The sequence below is a fragment of the Chinchilla lanigera genome, unplaced genomic scaffold, assembly GCF_000276665.1.
Source record: "Chinchilla lanigera isolate Chin_1 unplaced genomic scaffold, ChiLan1.0 scaffold00009, whole genome shotgun sequence".
Lineage (NCBI taxonomy): Eukaryota > Metazoa > Chordata > Mammalia > Rodentia > Chinchillidae > Chinchilla > Chinchilla lanigera.
Genome location: NW_004955410.1, coordinates 19,860,605 through 19,878,691, shown reverse-complemented (window position 1 = coordinate 19,878,691; position 18,087 = coordinate 19,860,605). Strand labels below are relative to the sequence as shown.

At 41.3% G+C, this 18,087-nt stretch overlaps 1 protein-coding gene across 1 annotated transcript in view; it reads right to left on the bottom strand.

Moving 5' to 3' along the window:
- Positions 1 to 4,044: 4,044 nt before the first annotated feature.
- Positions 4,045 to 18,087, bottom strand: part of Bzw2 (basic leucine zipper and W2 domains 2) — a 41,640-nt gene continuing 27,597 nt past the window's right edge. Inside the window, exons 8-12 of the mRNA XM_005377337.2 lie at positions 16,816 to 16,986; positions 13,327 to 13,473; positions 12,077 to 12,215; positions 5,190 to 5,312; positions 4,045 to 4,508 (exon numbers count right to left, since the gene is read on the bottom strand). Coding sequence (XP_005377394.1) covers positions 4,480 to 4,508; positions 5,190 to 5,312; positions 12,077 to 12,215; positions 13,327 to 13,473; positions 16,816 to 16,986 — 609 coding nt within the window. The 3' untranslated portion in view covers positions 4,045 to 4,479. The remainder of the gene's footprint in view (positions 4,509 to 5,189; positions 5,313 to 12,076; positions 12,216 to 13,326; positions 13,474 to 16,815; positions 16,987 to 18,087) is intronic.

Sequence of the window (18,087 nt, the reverse complement as noted above, 5' to 3'; positions counted from 1 at the left end):
GACACTTGGTGGGGTGGGGCAAAAATCTGAAGCGGCCCTTTGGTTGATCCTGATGCATGATGAAGTCTGAGGACCAGCAGTGTAGCCCCATTTTATTTCTCCTTTCTTAGATCACTGGTCTAAGAATCTGATGAAACAAAAGTTTGCATACTACTTGTCAGGTCCACAGTCCCAAGTTAAGAAACCTATTTTACAAGTAAGCGAAGTAACTGCCCAGTGCTAAATGCCTTGCTAATTGGTTAAACAGCTAATTAAAGGGCAGCCTGGTGACTCTAAGCTCAGGCCACCCAGTTGCCAGTTCACTGCTCTACTCCCCCACTCTGCAGCAAATGCCCAATGTTTGCTGAAACACACTCAACCAAAGCCACAGTCATCTACGGCTTCTTTCTTCTTTTTAAAATCTACCATTTAAAATGTGACTACGCTATTAGAGAAGGCAAGGATGGTTTTCTTTTTGTACTGACTTGTACGAAGACAAGCAGGTGCTCCAGTTATCTCTGCAGAACTGATGTGCGTCTAGAAATGATTCTCAGTGCCAGAAGGGAGGAGTGCAACAGGTTGGTTTATTAAAAAACGTTCCCATGACTCATGTATTCTTGCAGAGAACTGGGCATTACTGTGCTCACTTAATCACGCTGTAGAAAGTAACTCAAGGCAGGGAACAGAACAAGGCAAAATGATGTTGAGTAAGAGAACACATTAACAAAACATTACTAACGGTATGCGTTTCAAACACAGGCAAAAATCCATGCTGTCAGAATTCACAGTTGTGATTTTCCTTGAAGGTTGGAGGTGGGAGGGTTGCACAAAAACTAATGTTCAGTTTCTTCATTTGATTCTTCATTACACAGTTGTGTTGTTTCAAGTTGCAGACTTAGATCTTTTTCTGTATATTGTATATTAATGAAATAGCAAAACCTCACAAAACCAAGATGGACTTTTTTTGTTTTTGTTTTTTGGTTGCTGTTCTCTGCTAGATATTAAATGTAGGGCCTCACACGTGCTAGGCACTCTCCCACTGAGCTACATTCACAGCCCTTTTAAAAAAATTTTGAGATAAGATCTAAATTGCGCAGGCTGGGCTTTAACTTTTGGCCCTCCGGCCTCAGTCTCTTGAGTAGCTAGCTTTATATGCATGCACCACCACGACAGGCTAAGGTGTAAAAATGTTAACTCTGCAAAAGTTACAGAATACCTGAAAGAAACACTGTACACTTACGGATTCCACAAGCGAAGAGCACAGCACTGGAGGAGCTCCTATCCGGAGGGACTTTGAAGACTGTCAAGTGTTGAAAGTATAGGCCTATTTTTGGGTTATGTGTTTCCACATCTGAGAAAACATGCAGTACTTGTCTGTGTCTGGCTTATTTAGCTTAACATGATGATCTCCAGTAGAATCTATCTCCTTGCAAATGACAAGATTTCCTTCCTCTTTAGACAGAGTAAAAATTCCATTGTGTATTTACACATTGGAGTTTTTCATCCATCCATTTGGTGACGGGTGTCTAGGCTAATCCATAACTTGGCCATTGTGATTAACACAGTAAGTGTAGTTATGCAGGTGTCTCTTTTGTATACTGGTTTCATTTCTTCCAGGTATATATATTTTCAGGTATTGCTATTTTTAGTTTTTTGAGGAACCTCCACACTGTTTTCCACAATACTGTATTTTCTTATAACGGCCATTCTTACTGGGCTGAGATAGGATCTCAATGTATTTGAGACAGGGTTTTGCTAGGTAGTTGAGACTGGTCTTGGACTCAGGGTGATCCTCCTGACTCAGCCTCCCAAGTGCTGGGGATACAGGTGTATACCACCATGCCAAGCCTCACTGTAGTTTTGATTTACAGTTCCTTGATAGCTAAAGATGGTGAGCCTTTTTTCTTTCCTTTTTTTTTGAGACAGGGTCTCGCTATGCAGTTCAGGCTGGACTTGAGCTCACTTTGTAGCCCAGGCTGGCCTCGAACTCACAGCAATCCTCCTGCCTTAGCCTCCTAAGTGCTGGGATTACAGGTGTCACCACCTGTAATCATGCCCAGCTGAGCCTTTTTTCTTGTATTCATTGGCCATTTGTACTTCATTTGAGAACTGTCTGTTCAGATCAATTGCCCATTTATTATTTGTTCTTTTGTTGATAACTTTTTTCAGTTCTTTAGATATTCTAGATATTAATCCTATGATATGTCCTTGAACTATGCCCAAAATGGGGGTAAATGCATGCAAATGAATAAACCCAAATTCACAAACTGAGATCACATTGAATTATATTCAAACTTTTTGACCCAAATTCCATTTTTTCCTAGATTAACTTTTTCTGGTTTTCATTGAAAAACAAAAATTTATGTAAAGAATATTTGAAAGTGGTAATGTTTAAAAGCAAAAAGCTCTAAAATACCATGTGTAGAACAGAATAAAAATTAAATTATGCCTCGCCTATCCCAAGAATAATCCTTATGTTTAAAAATCTTTTTTTTTTTTTACATTTTAAGAAAAATGGGAGCAAGCCCATTCCGTTACGGTCGTGAAGAATATTGCTCACCGACTGCTGCCCTCAATTCCGCTGCCTGCCTGGTCCCTGAAGAACTTACTGAAGGTGCTGCTCACCTTGGCCTGCATGTATCCTCAGCCGGGGACCGAAGTTGGGGTGAAACCCTGCTTTTGAAGAGTACTGTACTGATACGGTAAAATGTTACAGAACACTATTAAATAAAGAATAGAATATAAAACCAGCACAAAATGGACTTTTTGTTTTTGCAGTTCTGAAGTTCACTCTGAACAGTGAACCTATGCCCTCACACATTCTAGGCAAGCACTGTAATACTGAGCTATAGCCCCAGTCCTGGACTTATTCTTTTAAAGAATTAAGCAAAATCTTATTTATAAATACAAGATTATTGGGAATGCTCCTCTTTGTGGCTGAATGCTGAATTTATTTTAAAATTCCTACCAAAAGCTCTTTAATGTTTTCCAAAATAAATATATTACTTTTTAAAAACTGTAAATATACTGGATGATTTTCCTCCCACCCACTGGATTCATCCACCGAGTTTAGCAGTTAGGTATGTTGCCAAGAGGTGGTCGCAGGGGGCAGGTCGTGGAGGATGACGCAGGTCACTGCAGAAGTGACCCGGAAGGGTTCGTTTCTCCTCCTTTCCTTGCCTCCTGTCCATCCTGCCATGCATGGTTTTCCTCCACCAGGCCCTTCAAGCATGCGATTTTTGCCCTGGAGTCCGCCAGCCAAGGGCAAAGAAGCCCGTCTTCCTTTACGTTATCACTGTCCCCACAATGACAAGGAAAGTGGTTTCAGACACCCGGTATGATGTGACTACCATTTACTTCACCATTTCTAGACAAACTGAAAGGTGGACAAAGAGACTTAAATTGATGGCCTGCCGCTCCTCCCAAGGAAGAACGTTTATTAAGAGCTTACTATCTAAAAAGTAAAAGGTATTTATCACATAGATTTAGGGACACCAAGTCATAGGCAAACTATATTTTTTCTCCCTGACAACAAATAGGACACTATCTTTTGGGCCCATATGATGACCTGACAATGACAGGAGTTTTCATTTTTATGTTGTTTTTCAGTGCTGGTGAGCAGTGTTCCTAATGCAGCCTCTTTCAGTCTTGACTCTTCGATAAAACGTCTCCCTTCCCTGTAACAGTTACAGAGCAGACTCTTGGTTTCTCAAGAGTTAGAAAAGACTTACATAATCACCGAGTTATAAATAAATAGAAAGACCTACTTGCATATACACATTTTTTATCTGCCTAGTCTAAACAGAGCTAACAGAAACGAGAGATGTTTTCTTCACCACAACGTACATGGCTAATAATTATTAATAACTTCATGTCAATGGTAACGAGCATGTATATTTTGAGTTAGCTTCTATTTCACTATGAAGATGAAATTTATTATTTATGAAGATAAAAAGGAATAGAGCAGTGTTTGTGGATAAGAAACACAATCATTCAGCATTTTGGTTGTGAAAAAATCATAATATTGACATACAGTAAACAAATAAAAGCTCTGAGAATATAAGCGCAGGTTTTTAAAAAGCCATTTATTTTAAAAAACTGGTTTGTCAAATCACATACACGAGCTGATACACAACTACCAAAGTGGCCCTGTAATAGACACCAGTGGGCGTTTACCACACAGTACCTGAAAAATACAGCTAAAAAAGGAGTCTGCTGAGTAATTAATTTCCGATTCCTACCAGACTCCTCGTTGAATGGCTTTAAGTTAGCGGATAGAGAGTGAGAGGTAGAGTCCCAAGTGTAACAGCTGATGCCTCAGGGCTCCATTTAAAAACAAAACGAAAACGAAAACCATTTCCCCTCTGCACAAGGGAAAGCCTATCCTATTTTATATTTTCCTTTGTGAAAACAGAAGCCAAGTTTCTCTTTCCCAATGTTTCAGCGTCCCTAATCAACACGTGTGGTGTGGTGACCTAGATACGGCGCTTGTCCCGCAGTTTAATTTTCTTCACCTTCTGATTCTGATTCTAGGAGAGAAGAAAGACAGGAGTCAGGGATCTCCTCCCAGACACTTTTCAGTAAGACCATGAAAGTCTGAGATTACCGCTACCCCCCGCCTTGTGGCCGACTCAGGGTGCATTACCGTTCACTGGGCGAAACAGTTACAGTCTGAGCACAGAGAGCAAACTCCTGTGCGTTTCTGATTTAAGTGAACCGAACTCAGCCTTTCTAAAAATGTAACAGGCTCATGTAATTTCTGGAGAATGGAAACTTTTATTTTTTGCATCATCTAAAATAAACTTTCATTTTTAATTAGATTTGCTCTCATTCCTAATTATTCTTCTACTTTTTAAAATACCAGTTACCTGGTATAGAAATCCATGCAATCCCATAACGTGTGGGCCTAATGTAATTTTCTTCCCCTCCTACATCTGCGGATGTTCCTCCTCCATCTTCCTCACTGTCTTTTAACTGGATGGGCACTTTGAGAGTTTCTTTTCTTTCATTTTTATAAATATCACTGAGAATTTTGTTTGCTTTGATTTCAGGAAGGAGCACGGAGGCAGAATAGTTGATGTGGGAGACACATCAAGAACTCTAGCTTTGGCAAAGCCAGAAAAACACATCTGTGGAAGAGGCAGATAACTGAAAGCGTAACGACAAAGTCTTGGCTGAAAGGCCGTCAAAGTTATTAAAGGGAATCTTACCTTCTTCTGCATTTTGTAGCCACTCAACAAATTTCTTCATCTGGTCAAGAAAAACACTTTTGCCTTTGGCAACATGTGCTTCCTTATACCACTTCAGTATCGCTTCCTCACTCAGCACGTCAGCTGGAATTTCAAGGCAAAGATGTCAAAGTTACTACCTGAAGATCATGTCTGAAGAACTGCAGGTCCAATAACTTAGCAAGAAAGCAATCTCTTTTCATATTTAAAGCTCTATTAGAAAGGAAAGAAGTCCAAGTCTGAAATGTACTGCAAGGAGAGTCCAAGTTCATTCCCAGCAGCACAGTGCTGTAACAGTTTAATAAACGCATGAGTTACGATGATGTGTCGTCAGGCATGATATAACGTAAGCCTATAGGTTCCTACTGGGACTTGGAAATCTAATTTGCCAGGAGTTGTTAGGGTTATTTTGTAATTTTGCAAATGAGTCAGCAAGTCCAGCAGGTTAGAACACGGGGTGTCACGCCAAGTTCAACCATTCTGAATGAAGAAGTAACCTCAAATGACTGCTCTTTTACGGGGATTTTCTTTGTGTAGGAAGAAATGACAAAGGGAAAAAAATGTAGAAGGGCTACGATCCCGTGCTATGAAGATGAATGTGAGCACCAGCTGTGTTGGTGCACGCCTGTGGTCCCAACACTTGGGAGACTGAGGCAGGAGGTTCACCTCGAGTTTGAGGCCAGGCTCAACTGCATAGTGACCCTGACGCACGCACACACACAAATCCAAAAATAGAACAGAAAGATGAGCGTGACTGATAATCATGATCTTCAACACCCAGCAGATTAGCAAAGCACATTTCTGGCTATCTGGGAACATCACGGTGCATCATGGGCGTGGCCTTGGGTGCAGTATCTGGTTGCCAGACACCTCCTCTCTCAGGCCCTTGTCACAGGCTCTGCCTCTCTGCTGCCATGAAACACGCGCCTTATTCCACCGCCTCCCGGCCATGCTTCTGCCTTGGAGCTGCCCAATCATGGGCAGAACCTCCTGAAATCACGAGTAAAAATAAACCTTTGCTCCTTGAAGTTGTGTCTGTTGGGCCCTTGGTCGCAGCGGTAAGAAGCTGATCAGTATGAGCTTCTTGGCTATGGTGCAGGGTCAGTACACATATGACTCGAAGTTCCACACTTAGGTTACCAGTAAACACGAATTCTTCTATTTAACGTTAAGAAGGAGAATATAAAAAAACAGCCTACATGTTCTTACCAGTGTTCTAATGGGCTGTTTTGGGGATATGAGTAGGAAATGAGATAGCAAACACGAGAAACATTTATAATGGTCCCCAGTGGGTGGTCAACCCATTACAAATACTGATAAACCCACGCAAAGTTGATAAATCACTCAGTGACATACTTGTGACTAAATATAATCTTGACTTATGGAAGTAATAGAAATGATTTAATATTGTTTGCCTTTAAAATAGCACTGATTTTTTTAAAATAACAAAACAGAAGTATTTCCCCCTTCTTAAAAAAATGACTTAAAAGTCTCTTGGATTGTACTGAAGAGACAGAACTGACCACAAATGGACATGCTTAGTTGTAGACAACATGGTTTATTTGTTTATTTTTATCATCAAATACACTATAACACTACAATTTGCAAAGGAAGGAAATCTGTGTATATTTATCCTAAGCACTATTCTTATCTCCTTCTATTTCCAGCTCTCCATTCTTCTTCCTGAATAATGAAAGAAACTTTCAGAAGCTATCAAAGCCCAGGTTTTGGTAAGGGGAGGAATAGGCAGTTATGGCCTCAGCAAATGACTTGCTGTGCAAAATCATCTTGCAGAGCTTTTTCCAAGAACAACAGCGATTTTGTAAGTTCCTTTTATATAACTGGAAAATTACCTTTAAGACTCTTGCTATTTAGATCAGTAATTTCGAAACTGTTTTGCTTGTAAGATAACTTTGACTATGCATGCATATTCCTGAATTTATAAACTATATAAAGTACTACTAAGCTATTGTCATTATTAAAAAAAAAAACAGAATTAAGAGATGTGACACACATGCAAAAGGAAACTGTACTTGCTCTCCACACCTTAGTGCACTGGGGATAATGCAGAGAACACACTGGAAAGCTGCTTCTGTCTGCTCTTTAGTGACAGACTATGCGAGGCTTTCTTCCAAAGGGCTAGAGCTCATTCCTGGGTTTTATTGCCCCACAGAGGCTGAAAAAGGCTTTGCATTTGCTAAAACTTGCCAGTGGAGAGACCTTGAATGGTAGGTGTTAGGGTTTACACCTAGCTGTCTCCCAAGATCTTCATGTGCCCAGAGGTGGGACTTCTGAAAGGTGACTGAGTGACGGGGGTGCGGCAGCTCACCGCGCTGGTGGGAGGGAGGCTGTGTGTGACCCGGAAGGGTTCAGTTTCCCTGCTCCTTGCTTTACTCACTTTGCTTCCTGTCTGCCATGGGATGAGCAGCTTCCCGCAACCATGGTCCTTCCACCATGCTGCCCACCCACGCAAGCACTAAAACTTCTAAAACGTGGGCCAAAACCAACCTCTCCTCTAAGTTGCGGGGATCAGGAATTTTGTCCCAGTGAGGAGAAAGTGACTTAAGACAACAGGTGAAAACCTATCAAATGTGTTCCCGCCTAAAAGCAGACCAACAGTGCAACGCTGAGTGCTTAGAAGTTCACACTCCGACTTAGCCATACACACTTGCTGGAAGACCAAGTTTCTAGCACCAGGGAATCAACAATAAAAGGGATTAAAGCAGCTACACAGGACAACTTATAAAGCAAAGCATGGACATCAAAGCGTTTGGGTAGAAATTCAACTTCTGTTTAGTAAAAAGTCTAATGACTAAAGGACTTTCCTAAAGTCTAAAGTTTAAAGTCTAAAGTCTAAAGGACTTTCCTCAGTCCTTTCACTGAGGAATGGAGAAGAGGGACGATATTTTTCCCTACTAAAGAAGAGCGGGGAGAAGGACAATTAAAATTGCGAGACCACTAAGTTTTTGTTTAGATTTTTCATGTGCTGATTAGGAATACAGTGAAAGCACAGTAAGAAAAAAGACACTCTACCTTTGCACGCAGTTCCCTCTGACTACCATATAGATTTTCCCTTCCACCAGGCCCACTTCCCCTAAGGTCTGGTGAAATTACTTGCACCCCTCCGCAGCCTTTTCTCTTCCTTCTCCAAATGAACTTCAACTGTGAGTTAGCTGCTCTCTCGCCCACGTCCTACCGCTTCACACCCTCCCTGGGGGAGGCTTATTTTAGCAACTAACAGGGGCACTGCAATTCTTTGCTTTCTTATGCACCCTGAGTTTCAGGAAGTTGGGAGTTACTTTGTTTTCAATACTGCAAGACCTGCCATATAGCATACACTCAATACATGTATATTGGAGAATATACTGACTTGACTATAAAAAAGTATACTTCTCAATTTGTAGAATTCAAATTTAAAATCTTGGTGTTCATGCAAACAGAAGAGACAATACTGTGTGAGTGGCCTGAGACTTGCTAAGCGTTACGAAATGTTAGTTATTTCTACAACTATGTCACTTAGAACTCAGAAAACCCAGTTTCTTATTAGGGATGGTACATAGGAACACAAGTCGAAAATAATTACCCTTAGGAATGCTGGGAGTATCTGCTGAGAATGGTACTCACAAGAACAAGAGTAAGAAACTCCTTGTAAAAAAAATTTGCATGAGGGACAGAATTTAATCTAAGTAAGTATGCAAATAAGAAAACCTGTGACAGATAATAACAGTACTTAAGAAGGTAAATTTTATATATAGATCTACTTGCTGAGACTATGGCATTTACCTTCAGGGGGAAAAATTATTTTGAAAAGTGAATAATGTGATGTTTGAAACACAACTGTGGATTTACTTTTTCTTCCTGCCTTAGAAATATAAAAATCTAGGTTTTCAATACAGAAAACGAACTTCTGCTAAATGACTAATCATTGGTTTATTTCATTGCTCAAAACATCATTTTTAGTTTAATTCGCTTTCACTCCTACACTTACATAAAGGATTTTCAAATATTTCAATAATGGCAACAAAGAGCATGGAAATATAGCAGTAAGGTTAATCATATCCCCCAAATTTTATTATTTTCAAGTTCTGGAAATATTAGAAAAGATGTGTATACATGTAGGAAAGACAAAAATGAAAAAGAAGCAATGATTTCTTTTTTTTTTTTTTTTTTTTTGATTTTCTTCGGTACCGGGAACCGAACTCACGACCTTGCGCTTGCCAGGCAGGCGCTTTTGCCGCTGAGCTAAATCCCCAGGCCCAACGCAATGATTTCTATTACATTTTTGAAAGCTTGCTTTAAAAGAAAAAGTCCTTAAAAGAAATCCACACTACTACACAAAAAGGACACTATCTAATATTAAAAATGTGCCCGCGTACACGGGAATAAATATTATCTTGAATGCACTGCCACAGCTCACGGAATCTGTTGCTTCAGCAACTCAGCAGCCCTTAGACGCGTGGTCCTGCTTCAGTCACAGCGCCCCCTAATGCCTGCTAAATGCAAATTCCCAGACCCAATAGACTAAATCAGAATCTGTGGAGTTTATGTTTTAACAAGTTCTCCAGGTGATTCTAGTACACACCAGAGTAGGAAAAAAGTGCTTTAACATTCATCTTTATCCATGTATAAAGCAGAAACTGAGCACCTAAATCCTTGTACAAATATCTACTTGCTGGTGTACAAATGTTTATTGAACAAAGTAATGTCAAATTAAAAAACTTGTTAAAGTGATTACGAGGTAAACACAGTACAATATGTAATATTCTTAATAATGGCATAGACTAATCAGTCTTCAGGGACTCCATATTCTCAAGAAAAAAACATATAATTACTTCATTTAGGAAACCAGATTGTACACATAAATCTTACGGAAAATTATGAAATTACCTAGTATGTAATATTTAGTCTTAATGTCTCTGTGATATATTTTTAGGATTTCTTTAAAAAAAAGATTCCTGATTTAATTCCCAAGAAGAAGTTGAGTTTAAAAACAAAGGTGAAATAAAATCAATGTTGAGGCTGGGTGCCTGTAATCCCAGCGCTCTGGGAGGCTGAGGCAGGCAAATGGCAAGTTTGAGTCCAGCCTGGGCTACTCAGAAGAATCCTATCTCCAAATCAAAAATAAATAAAATAGGGGCTGGGGATACAGCTCTGTGTGAAGGCCCTGGAGGCAATCTCCAATACAGACAAAGGAAAAGCAAAAAAGATGCTGCCACCCTTCCCCCATCTCCTTAGGCCTGCTCACGTGTGCCACACTTTACCGCCTTTAACTGTTTTACAAGCTGACTGCCTGGTTAATTCATGAATGGCTTAAGCAGGAGCCAAGGCCTCTTTCTTTGCAACTTCCAGTACCCACCTGTGTTACTCTAGATTGAAAAACAGAAAACAAAGCAGCCAGTTTTGTCATCTTTCACTGGTTGTTACAAGGAGCACGACGGGGAGGGATGCTGGCGTTAGTGGACACAATGGTAAGTTTGAAGGATTTTAATAGCTCCAATGTCACCTAGATGTCACTGCCAACAAGGAGCTTGTACATTTTTTTTTTTTTTGAGAATCTTATCTACTAAAGGATAAAGGATTCCTTAAAGGAAGGAAACCGTTCCACAAGCCAGTTAGTAAGCAGTTTGCTTTTCTGTAGTGGAAAAAACTGTGAAGCTGCAGCACGGGCCCATCGGCCTCACGATCGGAGCCAGCTGTTGTTACAGCGCACAGAACGTCCACTGGCGCCAGGTGTGGGTGGGCAATACCGCCGCTAGTGCGGTTCTCGTGGGTCACCCTGGTGTCACCCGGTGTGTCCTGGCATCTTAGGACTACGTCCAGTAAGACCCAATGATGGCCACCTTCAAATGGGAATTAGCAGCTGTCACACGCTCCTCCTGCTACAGTACTTGCTGCCAGACACCTGAGCGTTCTGCAAAAGTAAAGCACCACCCAAACACTGTGAGCAGGATGCGTGCATCTGAAGAATATAGATGGGCAGTGAAAGTTCACTGTGAAATGCTGTTCCACGTTTAAAAAACAGCCATTAATCAATAATATAAGATTCTTAAACTTCGAATTCCAAGCCTTCATTCACAACGTAATTTTCAGAATACATCAAAGGAAATAAACATTTAACTGCTATTACTCTGTACTTTAATGCTTTTTATATTATTTCGTTTGTGCTTATAATTTCTAATGAGAATTTTATAACATTCAAAATATATTTCTTAAGTGCTCTTTTTCTCCTTCATAAAAGTACATATAGACCAGTGAGTATTACAGGATCTTTGTCTTAATGTAGGTAGAGACAGATCAGCTAAAATCTTTAGCACTCATTTTTAGTGCCAGTTGTCATGACAACCTAAACCTTATAAATGCAATGAAAAGGCAGTAAATGTGAAAACCTAAAAATAGCCGTTTCTTTGGAAAATAAGAGAAGGCAGGGCCAAATGACTAAAATGCCAAGTGAAAAGGCTAATTATTTCAGCAATTTTCAAGTCAGCTTTATGGCAGTTAAAAGGGTCTGAACACAGTATATATAGCATTTTGATAATCATTGTTATTAAAGCTAATTGGTACAATTGAAAAGCAGACTCGATTATCTCACATAATGATATTCTTTCACCATCCCAGAAACAATAACCAGTTCGTCCTCAGTCTTCTGGCAACGTCCACCAGGGAGACATGCCCAGGCGCCTGATCAGGACGGTGCCCGAGGCAATGTAGATGGCGCGTGGACTCTCCCTGGTATGGGATCCTCACCGAAGTGTTCAACATTAGCTGTTCCCTCACGGACAGAACCCCGTGAGCGCTACCCAACCCCCTGCGCTGCCCTCAAAGCGCTTCAACAAGACAAGAAACAGTACTGGAACAATGTGGATGGATACCTTTATAAAAGAGAACCACGATCTTCTGAAAGGCTTTCATGAAGTGGATGTTGTCGTAACAGTACTCCTGGACCTTCTGCAGGAGGATCAGCTCCGACTGGCCTTGGGAGCTGAACACAGCCAGCAGGGGAGCGTATTGCTAGAACAGAAGCGCACAGTAAGCCCCGTCACTCACGCGAGATCTATGGTGCCGCGATCGGAACAACAGTCTGCAGGTCCGCTTGGAAAATGCTGAGTTCTAGGATTTATCATCATACTGTGTCCACTCAAAATGAACTGCTTTTGCCCCAGTGGGTTTTTCTCAGTGCATCCACTAAGAAGAGCTGAGCCATGTTCTCCCTTACTAAAGATACCACTGCGCCTCCTGTGTGCAGTGCGTGCCGTCCTCGCTGGCTGTTCTCCACGGCAGTGCCCTGGAAGGCGGCTTTCTCCTTAGGGAGTTCCGAACCCTCGCTGGTCATCGGTTCCTACTGTCCCCTTTCTCTCAGTGTCCCAGCCTTTCTCTCACTGATGTGTGGCTACTGTCTGCTCTAAGACCTGCTCAGTTCAATATTCTCTCCTCCAAGGAGCTTCCCTGGGCAAGGCAATCGTAAATCTGGCTGCTCTGCTCTCATGAACACAGTCATCTTCCATGACTGATCTTGACATCCCAGTTCAAGTGCAAAACTGGGAGGCAGATCTAAGTCTTCCGCTGTTGTAATACAGTTTTACAGTGAGGAAGCAATAAAAGCAAAACCTTCTGCATCAATGCGCAGAAATACGTAACTGATATACAATAATTAGTCAACAGCTTTGGCCAATCAGATACTCAACAAATTCTATTATCAATTTATGGTTTCCTAAGTTTTTGTCAATGGAATAGAAAAAAGTGAGTAATTTAGGTTGTATTTCTCTGTAATGTGCCTATCAACATGTGATGCGCCTGTGGATTTTTCTGGAATTATTTTTACTAAAAATCCATTCTGGGATATTGCCTATGTCCTTACATCTGGAGCACATCAGGAAGCAGACAGTTTAAGAAGGAAAATATTAGATTGTATATATTTACCTTAATCCTGGGAAAATCAGAGGTAGAGCCTAACTGCTATTCCCCAGCTTTGTCTATTCTGTGAGACTGGGTCTCAGGTGCCCAGGCTGGTCCTGAATCTGCTATCCTCCTGCGCCTCAGCCTCCCAAGTGCTGGGATTACGGGTATCCCCCACCACACCCAGCTCTTTCATGTTCTCAAGAGACACAGTGGGCCCTTTTACCTTCAGGTGCTTAAGAGCTTGCTCGGCAACAAGTTCTTCCTTCTTGTTCCATTCCACAGCGTTCATTATACAGGTCCACAGCAGTCCAATCACGGCAGTTTCCGGGAGGTCGTTCCTCTTCATCTCTTCTTTGACATAAAGCACCACCTGCATTTAACAGAAAGAGGGTCAGAGAGTAAGAGGAGGTGAGAGGTCCCGGCTCACTGTCCAATCCACAACACGCTAGAGGCAGGTGAAGAACTGCTCTGCTCACCTCTCTTTCCTGGCACACATCGTCAGATTACACGAGAAAAGAAACAGCATAATTTGTTCTCAAAGATTTATTTTTAGCTCCAAGCTAGTATGTTTCTATCTGGCCTGTACGGACTAAAGGGACTTTTATTTTGTAAGCTGTGCTTCACATGCTGCAGCCCCTTTGGGGTGGTGTCAGAACATGAGCCACTTTGACTCTCTTGGGGTTTCAAAATGGCACATAGTTGTAAATTTTGATCTCAACTTTAAATTTCTTTTTTGGGGGATGGGCACGGTACCAAGGACTGAACCCCGGGCCTTTGTATCAGGCCACACCCTTATTCCCTTTAAAATTTTAAAAAAGACCTTGCTAAGTTGACCAGACTGGGCTCAAACTTGTGATCCTCCTGCCTCAGCCCGAGTACTGGGATTACAGGTGTGTACCACCACGCCTGGCTGATTTTGAACTTCCTGGATTTGCACAATTCCATTTGCTACAATTTATTCTTCGATAATGACCTTTGTTGATTCCCTTGCCTCATTCTCAGTGAAAAGCTAATCTGTACATATATTATAAATACAAAGACAAGTTTCTTTATTTGACACTCATTGTCTTAGTTACTTTTGAGACAAAATACCCAACACCACAAGTTCAAAGAAGAAACCTTTAGTTCACAGTTGGTAGCGGTTTCAGTCCATAGTCATCTGGCTCCAAGGCTGGCATGGCAGAGGATAAACAGTTCATGGCAAGCAGAAAGCAGCAAACTGCAAGCAGCCAGCCGGCCTTTCCCCTTTATCCCATCCAGGCTACCAGCCTTTTCAGTGGTACCATCCAGAACTATGCTCATTCCAATTAGTGTACCACTAGTTTAGTACCACACACCCTTAACCCCACATGTCCTAAATGTAGCCAGCTCCTAAAAGCCCCACCTATGAGCACATGAGACTTTGAGGGATATCTCGATATAAGCTGTAACACTCATCAATTCAGAAATACCCAGTAGGTTATTTGTATCCTTTAAATTATGCATAGATATGTATATATATTCTCAGATCTACCAGTATGGAATACAGGTCTGCCTAACAATGTATTTTATATCATATTTACTTAGAATGCTGTTTCTTTTTGAAATAAAATCACAGATTGAGTTCAGGGCCTTAGAAGTGAGTAAAAACGATAATTATCTAAAGTATACTATTTTACAAGTAACAACTTTAGTTTTTCTGTTATGGTGTTTTTAAATCTTTTTTTAAAATTGTAGTATAGTAGTGTATGCGTGTAGTATCTAATGCTTACATGCCTTGTGGGGAGCGGGCACACATTCACGGCATATCCGAACTCTTTTTCATCCTTTTTCCCTTTCCTCCCTCCCACCCCCTTCATTTCCTGAGTCCCGCCCTTTTTCGCACATTTGCAGTACGTGTTTACATGCCTTGTGTGGAGCTGGTACACGCACACAACACATCCTACTTCCTTTTTCTCAGCCCTTATCCCTTCCCTCCCTTCATTTCTTAATCCACTTCCCCTTTGAGAATGATCTGTCTCCCTACTTCCTACTCTGTATCTTTTATTTTTACCATGGGTTTTTCATATCAGAGAAACCATGCGATATTTAAGCTTGTACATCTGATTTATTTCACTTAACACTATGGTTGAGAAGTACCCATTTTCCTACAAATAAGTCAAGTTCATCTTTATAGCAGAGCAGGACTCTACCCTCCAAAGCTTCCTGTGCTCAGACGTGGGCCCCCTGGGAGGTGACTGGATCACAGGCCGCTACACCAGCAGGGGATCATCCGCTAACGATTTCTGCCGCTGAGTGTGCTGCTAGGCACAGCAACCATGGACTGCACCTGAGCTGAAATAACCCTCCTGCTTTGAGCTGTAGGCATTGGGTATTTTGCCCCATTTATGAGAAAGTGAGTAAAAACACTTCCCTTTCCTCTGTGAGGGAAGAGACGCTGCTTTCTTGGCTTCTGGCCTGGATCACAGAATAGCAGCAGTGGCTGGGCAACACCATTCTCCAAGCTGCCTGGGAAGCTACAAAACAGGCTGACACCCTTGCATCTAAAAGCGTCATAATGAGCTTTGTTTTTCCTTTATTTTCCCATGAAAAGTCATGTACAAGCTCTGGCTTGAAGAAAATTATTGAGTATATTGCTGATCTCAAAGCCATGGGACTTGCTTCAACACCTGCATGTGCTGATGATATCAATTTGAAATTTTCCAGCCCTCAACCGTGCTAGGAGCCTTGCAGGGCTTACAGCAGTGATGGCGAACCATTCAGAGATGAGCATCCAAACTGCAACCCCAAAACCGTTTGTTTACCACAAGTGCCAACGCTGCAATTCAACCTAAATACTGAAGTTTTAGTTTAGAAAGGAACTGTTACCCGGTGCCTGGCTGCTGGGGCAACTTGGCTTGTGTGCCCACAAAGGGGGCTCTGCGTGCCCGCTGTGGCACGTGTGCCATAGGCTTGCCACCACCAGCTTAGAGCACAGGGAAGGGCAGGGGAAGGGCAGGGTTTGGGGAGTAAGCAGAAAAGGGAAAGGATTTGTCCACTGAACGTTGGGTGGTCATATAAAAGGTCTTTTCAATAGCTTAAATATGAAGTTCTCTCCAATACTTAAGTAGATACAGACATAGCTACAGAACTATAGATTTAGAAACTGTGTGTACATACGTGCATGTATACACACACGGGCTGGCAGTAGAGCTCAGTGGTAGAGGGTTTGCCTCACATGGACGCTCTGGGTTTCCTCTCGGGCACCACAAAAAAATAGCCTATATATTCATTCCCAGTGACACACAAAATACCCCGTACTGATTGTAAACATGAATAAAGCACTTAATCTCACCAGACAATCTGTAACAAAATAGAAAAGTATTATATTATGGTATGTTCTAATAGTCGGCAGTCAGATCTGTGTGTTAGGTGAAATATTTTGACCATCACAGTAGCATGTTAAACTAAGTCATTTGTTTGAAATAAACATTAATTTCTGGTGCACTCTACAATGTGGTAAAATGCAGGATTCTGAGCCAACACTTTGAGCTAATATAAATGGCAGGAACAGGGGAGGAAGTTTATAGGAATGAAGATAAAAGCATTCTCTGTGAGGGAGGGAAAGCTTGTGCTCCATGACCTACGCACATAATTCCTCTTGTCCATTTTTCCCCGCTCCTGGGGATCACACTCTGCACTCTACCACTGCGAAACACCACAGCCTTGCTTGCGGCTGCCTGGGGTCTCCCACCTCCTTGATCGGGCATTCCTGAGACAGCCGCTCCTGGAGCTCCTTCTGCAGCTCCTTCCTGGTGCCCAGGGACTGCTGGACTCTGAGGAAGTCAGAAAGCTCCTTGAGCCCCGCGTCCGTGAAGTACTTAGCAAAATGATCCACGCTCTGCCTGTTAACAGGAAAGAGCTCCTGGAAGAGGAAAGGAAAGAGGCTGTTATGCAAGAAGCTGTTCAAATTTCAGCAAGCATAAAGGGCAAAATTTTCATATTATAATATCATAAAGATATATTTGGAAGAGAAGAAACAAGGCGTGGTTTTCAAAACAAATCTCTAAGATATTTATTGCACTAAGCAACTTTTAAAGTGAAGCAATTTTTCAAAGAAAGAGAATGTTGAGCTACTTAGATAAACCAGGTTCACTTGTTCTGAGCTCTTAATCCTATTATTTCTTTACTCTAATAATCAATGGGAGCATGTGTGAACACAGGACTAACGGTGCTAAATTACATGCAAGATAATTTTAAATAATATCTGCATTGTTTTAAATTAAGAAAAATTGAAATCACACATTGACAGTTTTCTTAACTATGAGCTGATAGACAAAAGTCAATTTTAGTAATGCCAAAATGATTGCAGATATTAGAAAAAAACATTGTTATCTTCTTAAGGACCTTTATTGTCATTCTGAGAAAATGCTGCTATTATTCTAAAATACTAGCTCAGGAGTAACAGAGAATTTTGTCCTTATCTATTAAAGATGGTGGTTCTCAAACTCACAATGAGATGGAATCTAATTCTTCGTAATTCCTACCAATTCTTCATAATTCGAATGCAATTTTTTCCGCCAAAAGAGCAATATACCCTCGCTTCTCTCATATTTACCTCATTTCATCTTGGCAGCTTGGCAGAATCTCAGTAACATTTAGTCACGAGCTAATCCTGTATGAGTTCAACACCCAACTATGAAATTAAGACAACTTTCAAAGTTCTCACATTTTCAAATTCCTAAAAAAGACTCAAACCTTATACTGGGTAGATTTGCATCTATATAGCCAAAGGTGATGCAGCTCCCATGTAAGTCTAGGTGCAGAGATCTCCAAAGGGTTTGCCATCAAGTATAGGAACACTGCCAAGAGGGCTTCTCTGCCAGGACTTAAGTTACAGCATTCCCTGTACTAGCATCCTATAATTGTTCTTGATCACATGTTTCAAAGTGTCAGAACAGAGCTGCTGGAACAGCTATCAAATACAGCACACATCCATGTTAAAGCAAGTAGTTCATAGTGGATA